At 53.2% G+C, this 12,123-nt stretch overlaps 1 protein-coding gene across 1 annotated transcript in view; it reads right to left on the bottom strand.

Moving 5' to 3' along the window:
• Positions 1-11,914, bottom strand: part of LOC141564549 (uncharacterized) — a 31,982-nt gene extending 20,068 nt beyond the window's left edge. The window contains exons 1-6 of the mRNA XM_074307139.1: positions 11,714-11,914; positions 11,509-11,528; positions 11,163-11,236; positions 10,243-10,369; positions 9,963-10,055; positions 7,485-8,647 (exon numbers count right to left, since the gene is read on the bottom strand). Coding sequence (XP_074163240.1) covers positions 7,485-8,647; positions 9,963-10,055; positions 10,243-10,369; positions 11,163-11,236; positions 11,509-11,528; positions 11,714-11,790 — 1,554 coding nt within the window. The 5' untranslated portion in view covers positions 11,791-11,914. The remainder of the gene's footprint in view (positions 1-7,484; positions 8,648-9,962; positions 10,056-10,242; positions 10,370-11,162; positions 11,237-11,508; positions 11,529-11,713) is intronic.
• Positions 11,915-12,123: the final 209 nt, after the last annotated feature.

The raw sequence follows: 12,123 nt of genomic DNA, 5'->3' as shown, positions 1-12,123 counted from the left end.
GGTGAAACATGCCTGGCAAATGAAGGCCAGCTTGTCTAAGCTAGAGTTGGATACAAGTTTGTCTAGAGTAGCCACAGTGATGGGGAGTGAAGACAGCACGGGTTTCCTAATCTGATCTCATCTAGACAAAAAGCTTCTGTCTCCCAAAATGAGTGAATGACAGTATGATTGCCTTTCAGGAAAGTGCCATCCCACCATCATCAGTGCCCATGTTCTCACCATATGTGAAAAATGATTCTACTCTATTCCAATATCATAGGGAGTGTGTGTAAGGATAATTAAGTAAGATAGGTTCTTATAGTAAGAGGCCTTTATAGCGGGCCCCAACTTTAATGTAATATTCACTACTTGTTTATCAGTTTTTTAATCTCATTTGCACAATCACAAGAATATTGACAAAGATATCCATCCTTTCTTTGCTCAAGCTTCATGTGGGTGGAATGCTTTAATTCTCTGGAAAGGCCCTGAATTTATTTTTGTAATCCCCTAACCTCTTTTGTCCAACATGAGCAGGTGACCTTCTTAGTGAAGATGCCGTGTGCTTCACCAAAACCATGACCCCCCTGCTGACAAACTATTTTTGGGGACTGATACATCATTTTTGACCCTCAAGAGCAAGATTGTCACCAATGAGATTCTGTAGTCATGCCTCTTTTGTATATTGGGTAGTAAATCCTAGCAAAACTAGGTCCTGGGGTCTAGAAGCATCTCAGATCATGAAGAAAGTCTGAAGGTCTCTTCATTAGAGGGAGCAATGTGCCTTTTAATAAAATGCTATTGGCTTGGAACTCTGCCTCAGTGGTTTTCTTATAAACTAGAAAATCTCAGACCCTATACATGACGAACCTTGAGGTCAAAGAAATATTTTATGAAAGACTTGGAAACCCTCATCATCAATGTGCTGAAGGAAGACAAGCTTATAATTCTGGGTGACTTGAATGCAAGGATATTTGGCAGGGAGTCCTGGAGAGGAATGGAGTTGGAAACACCAATGGTCACTTTCTGAAGACTTGTGTATCTCCTCACCTCATCAACACCATGTCTTCTATTTACCTAAATGCAATGTGTCCTCGAAGCAAACATTAGCATTTAATGGACTGTGATTGTAAGAGACAGGATGTGAAAATAATGAAGATAACGTGTGGCACAGAGTGCTGGAATGATCACAGACTCATCCTCTGCAAGCTGAACACAAGTGCAGGCTCCCAGGGAAGACAGATACCAGAACACTTAATGTCTACAGCCTAGAGCTCTTTTCTGAGGGAATGGTTCATGGCTAACTTGGAGGGAAAGCTGAGACACACACACATACCTTGCAACAGTGGAACAGAAAAGGAGTGGGCATCTTTCAGAGATACAAAGAAAAAAGGTAAAAAGAAAAGACCTTGTAAAATGTCTTTTATAAACTTACAATGATTCATAGTCATCAACCCTGTACAAGAGCTTGCTGTGTTGTGGAATTCTTACTAATTAAATGGGATTTAAATATTCTATGCACAAAGTGTGGAAATGTTCAACCCTATTTATAATGCAGAATGAATTTCATCTAAGGTTATTTGACTTACTTATGGAGGTTATGTGTGTATATACTCATTTGGAAGTTTATACTAACTGGCCAGTGTTGTTCTTTTTCCTAAGCTTTTAATGGACTTTTCATATGTGGGATTCCAAAATGTATTTTCTTGATATTCAGCGATATCTTCTATACCAGAATAAAAGAATATAAAAAGAATAAAAGTATAAAAGAAGATGGAAGAAAAAGATATTGAGCAAAATTTTAAAGACCCATAGTAAACTTTGTTACACCATGAGAATAAAAACTTGGCACTAAATTTGTTTTGGTGAATTTGCTATTTGAAATGAAATTTCATGGGACTGTAATACAATACTGATTTCAGGTACAATTATCTGCATTGTCACAAGACCAATAATCTGCCATTCAAGAGGAATGTCATGTGCTTCCCAGGAGTGCAGTTTAAAAACTGGGAGATCAACCCTGACACGACTAAAGGATCCTTTTGACTTGGTTTTCCCATCATGTTACTTTTGAACTGAATGTTCCCCATCTGGTTAAATCCTGTCTGACTTTGGCACCCTGCAGATGGAATTGGGATTTTATATGATTGGTGGTCCTAGGAACTTAACCATGACTCCTACCCAAACTCAAACAAAGCTAAGTATGCTTTATTTGGTGTATAATCATGTCCCTGTTTCTTCCTTATTATCATGGTAGATAAATGGTGGAAGTTTGTATTGCAATGCTGAATCAATTATATTAATGCTAAGGCATTTGAATTACTGTAATAAGGCTACAATAGAAAACTATCTTGCTATTTTGATCTGAATTTGTAGTTATTCCATGGCCTAAACAAGAGTTAAATTAGTGCAACAACTTGTTGCATGTATAAGATTCTGTTCCTGAAGTAGCTCATTCTTTCAGAATAATATGGGCAAACATAAAGAAGCCTATGAAACAAGAATATATTAATTTGTGAGGTTAAGATCAACATTTTTTTATATTTAAGGAATAGTATTTCAGTGTAATCAGTTATCTTAGTGGAGAGTAGTAATTTAGAAACTATCTTGTGTCAACAGAAAATCCAACTTTATTATGTTTATTTAATCTGGGATTGGAACCTGTGTGTAACACATGTACTAACATGCATGAGTTATCGTAGAAATGTTCCCATTCCTTATAGGGCTTCTGAAAGCAGGAGTCTATGTTTATGCCCATTTTAACATGGTTAATAACTGACTGATTCATATAAGTTATTCTTTATATACAATACGGGGTTGTTATATTTGCACATCCCATTCCAAGTCTTTTGTTGTTATTGGCAAATTCATTTGTGTAATCTATTTAACATGAGGACTGGTAGCTATGTGTTTATATGGGATTAGATCCTTAAAGCATCTCCTATTCCTAAAAGAGAAGTCAGTAGGAATAGGTTTAATTTAATAAGTTAAGGTTTAAGCAACAATATGACAGTAAATCATCCCAATGGAATATTTAGCCTTTGGACATGTTCTAAAAAGTTCTGAAAAGGTCTTGCACATATAACGACATTCTAGAAACTGGGCTCAGAATTTCACATAAAGTTGGATTGATATCATAAAGAAGAGAGAATAGCAACTGGTATGTCACAACTAAAAGTTTTTGATGAATTATAGGTCCCGAAATCTAATATTCTTGTGGTTCTGTTAATGACACCAGAATCATGAAGCTTGAGTTGTTTTCACATGACCTAGCTATGGAAAAAGCAAATTTGGGAGTATTACTGAAATGTACTGAGAGCTGTTTTCACAAAATTTTTTCTTAAAATCACTTAGGACTCTGCGGGCGCTTTGGAAAAGCAAATCCATTGCAGAGACCTCTCCAAAGCTGCCTGAGGAGGAGGCCTTTTCTGGGGTGTGCAGAGGAAAGATGGAAGATGTTCCCAGGGACTGAGGGACTGCAAGGAACACCTGAAACTCAGTACTACATTAATTCAACCTTGGGAGTGTGACACCAAGTTATGTTGAGTACTATCATTACTTTGGTCTTTTGTTTCATGTTTTTTTTTTTTAAACTGTTTTCCTGATATGGACATCTACCCCTAAGATAAGCATATGGTGTGCCTTCTAAGTAATTTGATCTGTCATGTACCTGTTTACCAAGGCTTGTCTCCTTGGGAGATAACACGAGTATTCACTTTTGTCACATTCATGGAAACATTGGATTATCAAGAATTTGGGGATAAAGGTGTCACAGGAGATTGAATGCGGTGCTGAACTCTCTCTTTATAACTATGTATACATACCCACCTATAAATGTATACACACACCCACATCATTCAGTTATTTCCATATATACGGTTGTTACCAGAATGGAGGAATTGTTACTTCTTCAAAGTATGTTAGGGGAAGTTCTGGATAATGTCTGCAGCTTTTTCTATTATCTGTTCTTTGTCAAGTACCCCAAAATTGTCCCACCCTTGCTAGCTTGGGGAGGACCCCTCTTGCTGAGGGGGACCTCTCTGTATTTCGAACAAAATCCTGTCAATTCTCTTTGTCCTGAGTTTTGACTCATTAACCAAATGGAGACCTATGCTTTCAACACCTCGCTCTGCTGCTTTCTGCCCCTCTCTGACCAGTGTGCTCAGGCGGCCTCCTTCCGTGCCATCCCTGATCATGCTCCTCTCTTCAATATCTCCCTCACCTGACCCTTCCTCCATTGCTTACAAATGTGCCCAAAGTTCCCATCATGTGATCTTTCAGTCCTCACCATCATGGCTCTGTCTCTCTACCACCCTTTATAGCCAAATTCCATAATCTACCGCTGATGTCTACTTCCTCACCTTCACCCCTTACAATCTGGCTTCTGACCTAGTCACCCCACTCAAACTGTTCTCCCCAGTCACCAACGAGCAGCGATCACCAAACTCAGGCTCCCTCTGACCTCTCCGGAGCCAGAGAGCCCAGATCTCTCTCCTCTCTGCACTAGTTTTTCTGGACACCGTCTCTCAGACGCCTCCTGATTTTGGACCCTTTTTCTCCTGCTCCACCCACTCTCCTTGGCTGCATCCTCCTGCAGACCACATCCTCTGACCTTCAGTGATGCTCGAGGCTCCCTGCTCATCTCTTCTTCACTTGGGGACGTCCTCAGCTCTCACAGACTTAATGACCATTTTGATATCAATAATTGCCCATCTATCTTTCCTGATCTGACCTGTTTGTGGATCTCCAATCTTCCATCTCCAGATCCTTTCAGATCCCTGGAACTGCAAGTCCTGTAGCTACCAACTTCGTATATCCAAAAGTACTCGATGTTCTCTCACCCCTCCGCCTTCCTACCCCGTAGAGGGCACCAGCCCTGCCAGTCCCTCAGGCTCCCGGTCTACTCACTTGCTATGTCCAACAGGGCACCAAGACCAGTCACTTTACAGATGCCTGTTATCTGTCTCCATCTTGGAACCTGTCTCTGGATGTCTCTCTGCCTGTTTCTGTCCAAATCTCAGATTTGTTTTCTCCATTTTAAAAAATATGACCAGAATCTCATTCCTTTACTATTGCTCTTCCACGCCTATACCTGATTCCCAATTTTACCCCAACCATTTTCAGAACTACTTTTTCTGTAACCCTTTGGAAGATCACGCTGTTCTCATGCACCTGAAATTCATGGCAGGACCCCCAGAAGGGACAGTGAGTGTGCAGCCAGCACGGGGAGGGAAGGGGGATGCTAGAAAATGGAGGGTGGCATCTCTTCCGGCCTCTCGGCTCAGCTGATTGCTCCTCCAGAAGGCAGTCACCCCAACCATGCTCTCCCTGTGATAGAAGTGAGGGGTACCTGGGGAGGGGCAAAAATTATCCCCATTATACAGTTGAGAAAATAAAGCAGATGGCGTTGCCTCAGTTCTGAGTGCTTTCTGGGCCCAGGGGACCCAGCTACCTACCCAGGGGACAGCACAGTCAGCCTACCGTCTCAAATGAAGGTACAGGGGGGCAGGGATAGGGCAGCTCTTAGCTCAAGAAGTTAGGTTTGGAGGGAGCCAGTGGGAGCACCAGGTTGTTAATGCAGTCTCAGAGACAGCAGAAAGGCCTTAGGAACCAATCAAAGGAGTCTCTGATCCAGGATGGCACAGGGAGCCATTGGACCACCACCGGGGGCTAAGGGTGGAGATGGAAGGTGGGTGGCCACTGCAATCACCAGGTTACGGGGCCCCAGACAAGATTAGGAACTGAGCAGAGAGGATGAGCTTCAGGTGATGGGCACACTCACTTTGAGGAGACACAGCCCCCTGCCCCACCTTAGGGGCCCCAAGGTATAGATGGCCAGGAAACGGGGGGGGGGTTCCCAGGCCTCTTATGGCTGCAAGATGACTACCTGGCCTCCCACTCTTTATCTTTGTTTGTCCATTGCACATTGGTGCCAACATACTTATTATGCAATCCTCTACTCTGATGAGAAATGGGCGCTGGACCTTTTCCAAGGGGGGGCCACTGCCCCGCCTATAAGCCCCCTTCTAGATGGTTCCCAACTTCTCTCACCCTCGGCTCCAAGCGGAGTGGGCTCCTCACTACCATATGGGATTCTCTGAGGCCCGTTCCTGCTGTCTTTGCAGCGTCCCCTGCCCCTCAGTGTGAGATCCCCGGGCTCTCCCAGGCCCAATGAACTTTAGAGCTGGAGTAGGGAGCCACCTGCCACATCTGATCCCCAGGACTCTCCACCGCCAGCACTGAGACCGCTGCAGAAACTGCAGGGGCCCCGGGGCTCCGTGGGCAGGCACATGTTGGAGGCTTCCCATACCAGGTCCCCACCTCCTAAGGCATGGCCTCTCTCCAGCAGCTTCACTGTCAAGCTCCGACCCCCCCGCCCCCCTTTATGGAGGAAGCTTTGCTCTGGAGGTAACGGGGGTGGGGGGGCTGGGTGAGACCTGGGTCTTGGGGAAAGTTCTTTGGCAGCTGTGAGCCTGGGAAGGGTTGTGGATGGAGAATCACAGCAGAGCCCAAGAGAGCGCAAGAAACACTTGGAGGCTGAAGGTAAGGCAGAGTGAGGGGTCCCAGAAGACCCAATGTTTTAGACTTGGAACCGAAGCACGGCAGCATCTAGAGAGATTCGGCCTTTGAGATGGAACAAGGAGTGGGGGAGGATGGATGTTGTCTGCTTGGGTCCCTCCTCCGGGGGTTCTGATGCAGGGGCAGGGACGTTCCCCTCTCCTACTGCTTCCCAACCAGGAACTCTTCCCTTCGCAGGGGTTCAGTGGGATGCCTTGGGAATGATGGTGAAGTAAAATGAAGGAACGAGTCTTTATTGACCACCCTTAACGCCTACACAGTGTGTGTGAAGGGGTCAGAGGGCAGAGGTCCTCCCCCAGGATTCTCCTACCATTAGGATGGGGCGGTTTCTGACCCTTGTCCAGGTCAAAGTCAGACAAGATACCTGCACTCTCACTCCCTCCCCCAACCCCAGACTACATCCATGGGAGGCACAACTCCCCAAAGGTGGCAGGGAATCATCCCCCCACAACAGGGTCCTGTGGATCCCCCCTAAGGGGAGAGGTATGGGGTCCTCCCCCCCTCCTAATTCTCTCCAGTGGTGTGAGGTTAGAGAAGGGAAGGAGAGTAGAGAGCAAGATGGGGAGGACAACAGGAGATGAGGACGTGTTACTGGAAAATCCTCTCCAGCTCCGGCCCAAAAACAGCTGGGGGAAGGCCTCCGGGGGCCATTCCCCGCCTCTCTGGGGAACTGTGTGGTGGCACAGGGCCCTTCCATGATCTAAACTCTTCCTGATCTCCCACTAGCTTTGGAGAAGTCTGCTATCCATCCAGCCTAAGAGATTCTTGGGGGTCCATGGCGGGACGGCCCCTTCCCAGAGGGGAGAACCAGACTCCTGGGTGATCTAGACCCAAACACAGCAGCAGGTGGCCTGGGGGCAGACTCGGGGGGCAGCCCTGTGTCCAAGGGGCCCTCACACGTAAGTGCTGGCCCCAGGGTCGCAGAAAACCTCCCCCGTGTGGATCCTCTGGTGCTGGATGAGGTGCGTGCTCTGGTTGAAGGTTTTCCCGCAGTCTCCGCAGATGTAGGGCTTCTCCCCGGTGTGGATGCGCTGGTGCCGAGTGAGGTTGGGGCTCTTATTGAAGGCCTTGCCGCACTGGCTGCACTCGTAAGGCTTCTCCCCGGTATGGATGCGCTGGTGTTGCGTGAGGAGCTTGCTGCAGTTGAAGGCCTTGCCGCACTCATGGCAGGCGAAGGGCTTCTCGCCAGTGTGGATGCGCCGGTGCTCGGTGAGGGACGAGCTCACGCGGAAGGCCTTGCCGCACTCGTCGCACTCATAGGGCTTCTTCCCCGTGTGGATGCGCTGGTGCTGGGTGAGCAGCGTGCTACGGTTGAAGGCCTTGCCGCACTCACCGCAGGCGAAGGGCTTCTCACCGGTGTGGATGCGCTGGTGCTGGGTCAGGTGGGTGCTGCGGTTGAAGGCCTTGCCGCACTCGTTGCACTGGTAGGGCTTCTCGCCGGTGTGGGTGCGCCAGTGCTCGGTGAGGGACGAGCTCACGCGGAAGGCCTTGCCGCACTCGCGGCACCCAAAGGGCTTCTCCTCGTTGTGGATCCTGCGGTGCTGCCGCAGGTGGGACGTCTGGTTGAAGGCCTTGCCGCAGTCGCCGCACTCGTAGGGCTTGTCCCCGGTGTGCACCCGCAGGTGCTTGGTGAGCAGCGCGCTCTGGCTGAAGGCCTTCCCGCATTCCAGGCACTTGTGGGGCTTCCCTCGGGGCTGGCCCATGCCCGCCGCACCCTGCCCGAGGTCTTCCCCGCAGTCGTACCTGCTGGGTACCTTCTCCACTCGGGTGAGCTGGCGTTCCATCAGTGGAGAGAGCTGCCGCAAGCTTTTCCCACGCTCATCACGTTGGGGGGCCAAGGAGAGACTCTGGTGCAGGATCAGCAGGGGGCTCAGGCGGAGGCTTTTCTCACAGGGGCCCCACTTGGGGCCCGGGGCCCCAGACTGGACTTGCTTGTTGGTGACCGTTTTCTGCCCCCAGTGCTCTTTTAACCACCCCTCGCTCCAAGGCCCTTCCCGGGCAGACCTCCCCGTCCTCGGCTCCTGGGACATTCCACCTTCGGAAACATCCCAGCCCGGGGCTGACGCTGAGCTCTCGGGCCTAGTCGTCCAATCTGCAATCAATCCAGATCAAAATCATCGATTGGCAGACGTGCCCGCAGCGCCCCCAGCCGCCGAGCTCCGCCGGCTCCCCGCTAGCACCGGGGTCACTCTCTGGGCCTTTTCCCGCTACAGCCTCTACCCTTGTTTCCTGCTGAGCTCTCTCCCCCCCACTTCAGACTCAGCACAGACAAGGACTCTGGCTCCTCAGCTGCCAGTCTCCTCCCAGACGCGATCGGCCTCCTCAAGGCCCGGACTCGGTGTCTTGGGATCCTATCGGCCAAGCACACTGGGGCCCTTAATAAAGGAAGTGATTGCCGACCGGCCCGCTGACCCGTTAACTGCTGGGAGTGAGGAGCAAAGACAGATAGGGATGGGGAGCCGCACTGGGGAGCAGAGATAGGAGTGGGGAGCAATAGTTGGGGATCAGTAGTGGGGGGCAGAGATAGTGGGGATCAATAATAGGGAGCAGCAGTGAGGAGCAGAGCTAGGAGCAGTAGGAACATCTCTGAGCCATGACTGACTTCCTGTGATCCCACTAGGAGAACCCGGCCCTCTGCAGCCCGGGCTGTCCATCTGGGCCTTGAACACAAACCAAGGTGCTTCTGAAAATCAGCCAGCAGAAAAGGTGGGGTGCAGAAGGGCTGATCCATCTCTGCAGCCTCGGAGCATGAAGAGAAGGGTGGGGGCCAAAGCATCCAGTCTCCCGAGTCTCCGAGAGCCCGAGCCCCCCAACTCATAGCTGACACAGTCGGGCAGGGAAGGGCCCAAGGCCAGCCAGGAGGCGCTCTGGAGGTGTCCAAAGCCACCATGAGGGGATGCAGGAGCTTCTTGGGGGACAGCCCGCAGCCTCCTTCCCCTTTCTGTGTGCTTTGGGTAATGGATCCCCATCTGCACTAAGGGACCCCAGCAGAACCCAGACTGGACCCTCATACCACCTCCTGGGGACTCCTGGCTCCAGACACGGTGGGGAAGGCCGGAATCCCAGAGGGAAGAGCCCAGAGAAGGCCGGTGTTGTGGGGCGGGTGTGGAAAGGGAGCAAGTCCAAGGTGGGACGGGGCCACAGCGGCTGGGCAGGCAGCGGAACGGCGCGGGCAGTGGGAGTGGCGTGGGCGGCAGCACCAGCAGAGCGGCACCACCCAGCCCAGTCTGGAAGCAATGGGCTGCACCTGGTCGACCTCTGACTCCTGCAATGCTGGAGCCTGGCTAGGTCCCCCTCCCCCCTGACCTGGGGCCCCCCAGCTAGGGCATTCAGACCAGCATGAGCCCCGGGGGTGGCCGGAGGGCCAAAGGGAAGGGGTGAGGGCCCCGCTGCTCCCTCCCACACACCTGGCTGGGGGCCACTAGGAACCTCGTCATCGGCCATCCAGGGTTCTTCTTGCTCCAGGAGGGAGATGGCAGCCGGCGTAGGCATGGAGAGCCCTATGGATAGGGAGAAAGACACCGTGGTCGTGCTGCTGCCCAGGCTGTCCCGTCCTTTGGGTCAGGGGCCTCATCCAAGCTGGGGAGGGCGATGGAGGCTGCTCGGCCTCTCCCAGGGGCACCTTTCCGTCCCTGCCCCCTACCCCCCAGGCAGATCCTGAACGATGGGACCAAGGGGCCGCCTCACCCAGGGAGACCAGGTTGCCGTAGGTCTCCAGCATCACGTCTCGGTAGAGCCGCCTCTGAGCTGGGCCCAGCCGCCCCCACTCCTCGGGGGTGAAGTCCACAGCCACGTCCCGGAAGGTCACGGGCTCCTGAAACATGCGGCACACGCCTGCTGGCCCGGGACAGATGGGCAGAGACCCCCCCGCCCCCCGACACCCCCGGGGCCTGGGTCTTTCCTAAGAGAAGTGGGGACCTGAGGAAGAAGACACGCCCGTGTCGGCCTCGAGGGCCTGACAGCGCCCAGTCTGGTCTGGTCTTTTCCGGGCCAGACACAGAGACTGGAAGCCACGACGCGGCTCCTCCGGGGTCCTTGTGCTCCAGCCTCTCTTGGATGGGTGACCCCTGGCCCCAAGCAGGGGGCGCTGCCCCGGCCACCCTCGCCCGTACCTCCACATGGGAGGTCGGGGGCGACCCCCCAGAGAAAGAAAGTGCAGCCCCTGGTGCAGACGTCTTTGGGGGAGTCTGGCCACAAAGGGCAGAAGAGATCCAGAACCGGAGTCAGTGGGGACTGAAGCCAAGTGAGAGCTGGGGGTGACGGAGAGGGGGGCCATCTGTGGGGTGGGGGGGGTCCCTGCAGCAGGGGGAGGGGCAGGGAGAGAGGGGCTCTGAGTGATGGGAGGGATGAAGGGGGGTCCCTACAGCAGGGAGGGGACAGGGTGTCCTCCGGGCTGTGAGCTGGCCATGTGCGTGGGCGGTCGGAGGCTGGAAAACAGAAAAGGCTGCAGCCAGAGGCCCGGAGGAAGGGCCGGAGCCCTGGAGGCCCCAGCGAAGACACGGGCCCAGGAGGGAGATTTTCCTCCGGAGGCCCCTGGGAAGCAGGGAGGGCCCCGGGAAGCTGGCACATGGGGACCCAGACCTGGCGGCGTTCTAGGCGGAACTCACCTTGGCAGCGGCTGCGCCTTCGTCCTCGCGCTCTCCGGGGCCCTGGGTGCGGGCTGCGCCCTCGGAGGGCAGAGCTGGGAGGGGACACGGGAGCAGTGAGGGAGAGCAGCCGCGGACCCCTCCCCCTACCCAGGGCCTGGCTCCCTAATGCAGGGGAGGGGGACGGGTAAGATGGCCCTGGGGCCGGGACACCTGCACAGGGTGCAGGTAGGGAATGGAGAGGGAAGCCTGGCCCCGCCCAGGACGGCATGAGGCCCCGCCCCACCCCCGCCTTACCCCCCTCCTCCACCATGGGGGCTCCCAGGGTCCGGCCCTCGGTCAGCTGCTCTGACAGCCTGGGGCGCACCTTGCCTTCGAGGGAGGCCGCTGTGGGGAGAGGGAGGGAGCGTCAGTGCGGGGCTGGGGCCTGCCATCACAGCTCATCCCAGAAGCCTCAGACCCTCCCCCACAACCGCCCGGGCAGCCGTGGGCCTTGGGGGCTTTCGCCACACAGAGACCCCCCCCCCCTCCAACCCCACACTGGGGGACCCCCGATCTCGCAGGTTCCTCACTGGGCCCAGGGAAGGAAGGAGGGGCCCTGTTTCCTTGGGCGTGACCTGGCCCTCAGTTTCTCCACCCGTGTGTCCATGGGAAGCCCAAAGGGTCCACATCGGCAGAGGAGGAGCTAGGGGTTCAGAGAGAACAGGGAGGGGGCAGGCGGGGAACTGGGGAAGCCGGCGAAGCTGGCAGTCATCTGACCCCGCCCCTTCTCCGGCGCGACCACTCAGGACCCAGTAACAGCCCCACGTCACTCCCCTGGCCCCGCCCCTTCCCTGGCCCCAGCGCCCCGCAATAGTTTTAGTCTCTGGTCTTCTTCCTCCCGTCGACATTTCCCTCCCCCTTTTCTCCCCCCGGAACCCGCCCCTTCCCGTGTCTGGGCGCATAATGGTTCGCCGGGAGGAGTCAAGGGACTCGGACGCCG

Source organism: Sminthopsis crassicaudata, chromosome 3 (assembly GCF_048593235.1).
Source record: "Sminthopsis crassicaudata isolate SCR6 chromosome 3, ASM4859323v1, whole genome shotgun sequence".
In the NCBI taxonomy this organism is placed as follows: Eukaryota; Metazoa; Chordata; class Mammalia; order Dasyuromorphia; family Dasyuridae; genus Sminthopsis; species Sminthopsis crassicaudata.
Note: the sequence above shows the minus strand (reverse complement) of the source record. Positions and strands in the feature narration are given on the sequence as shown.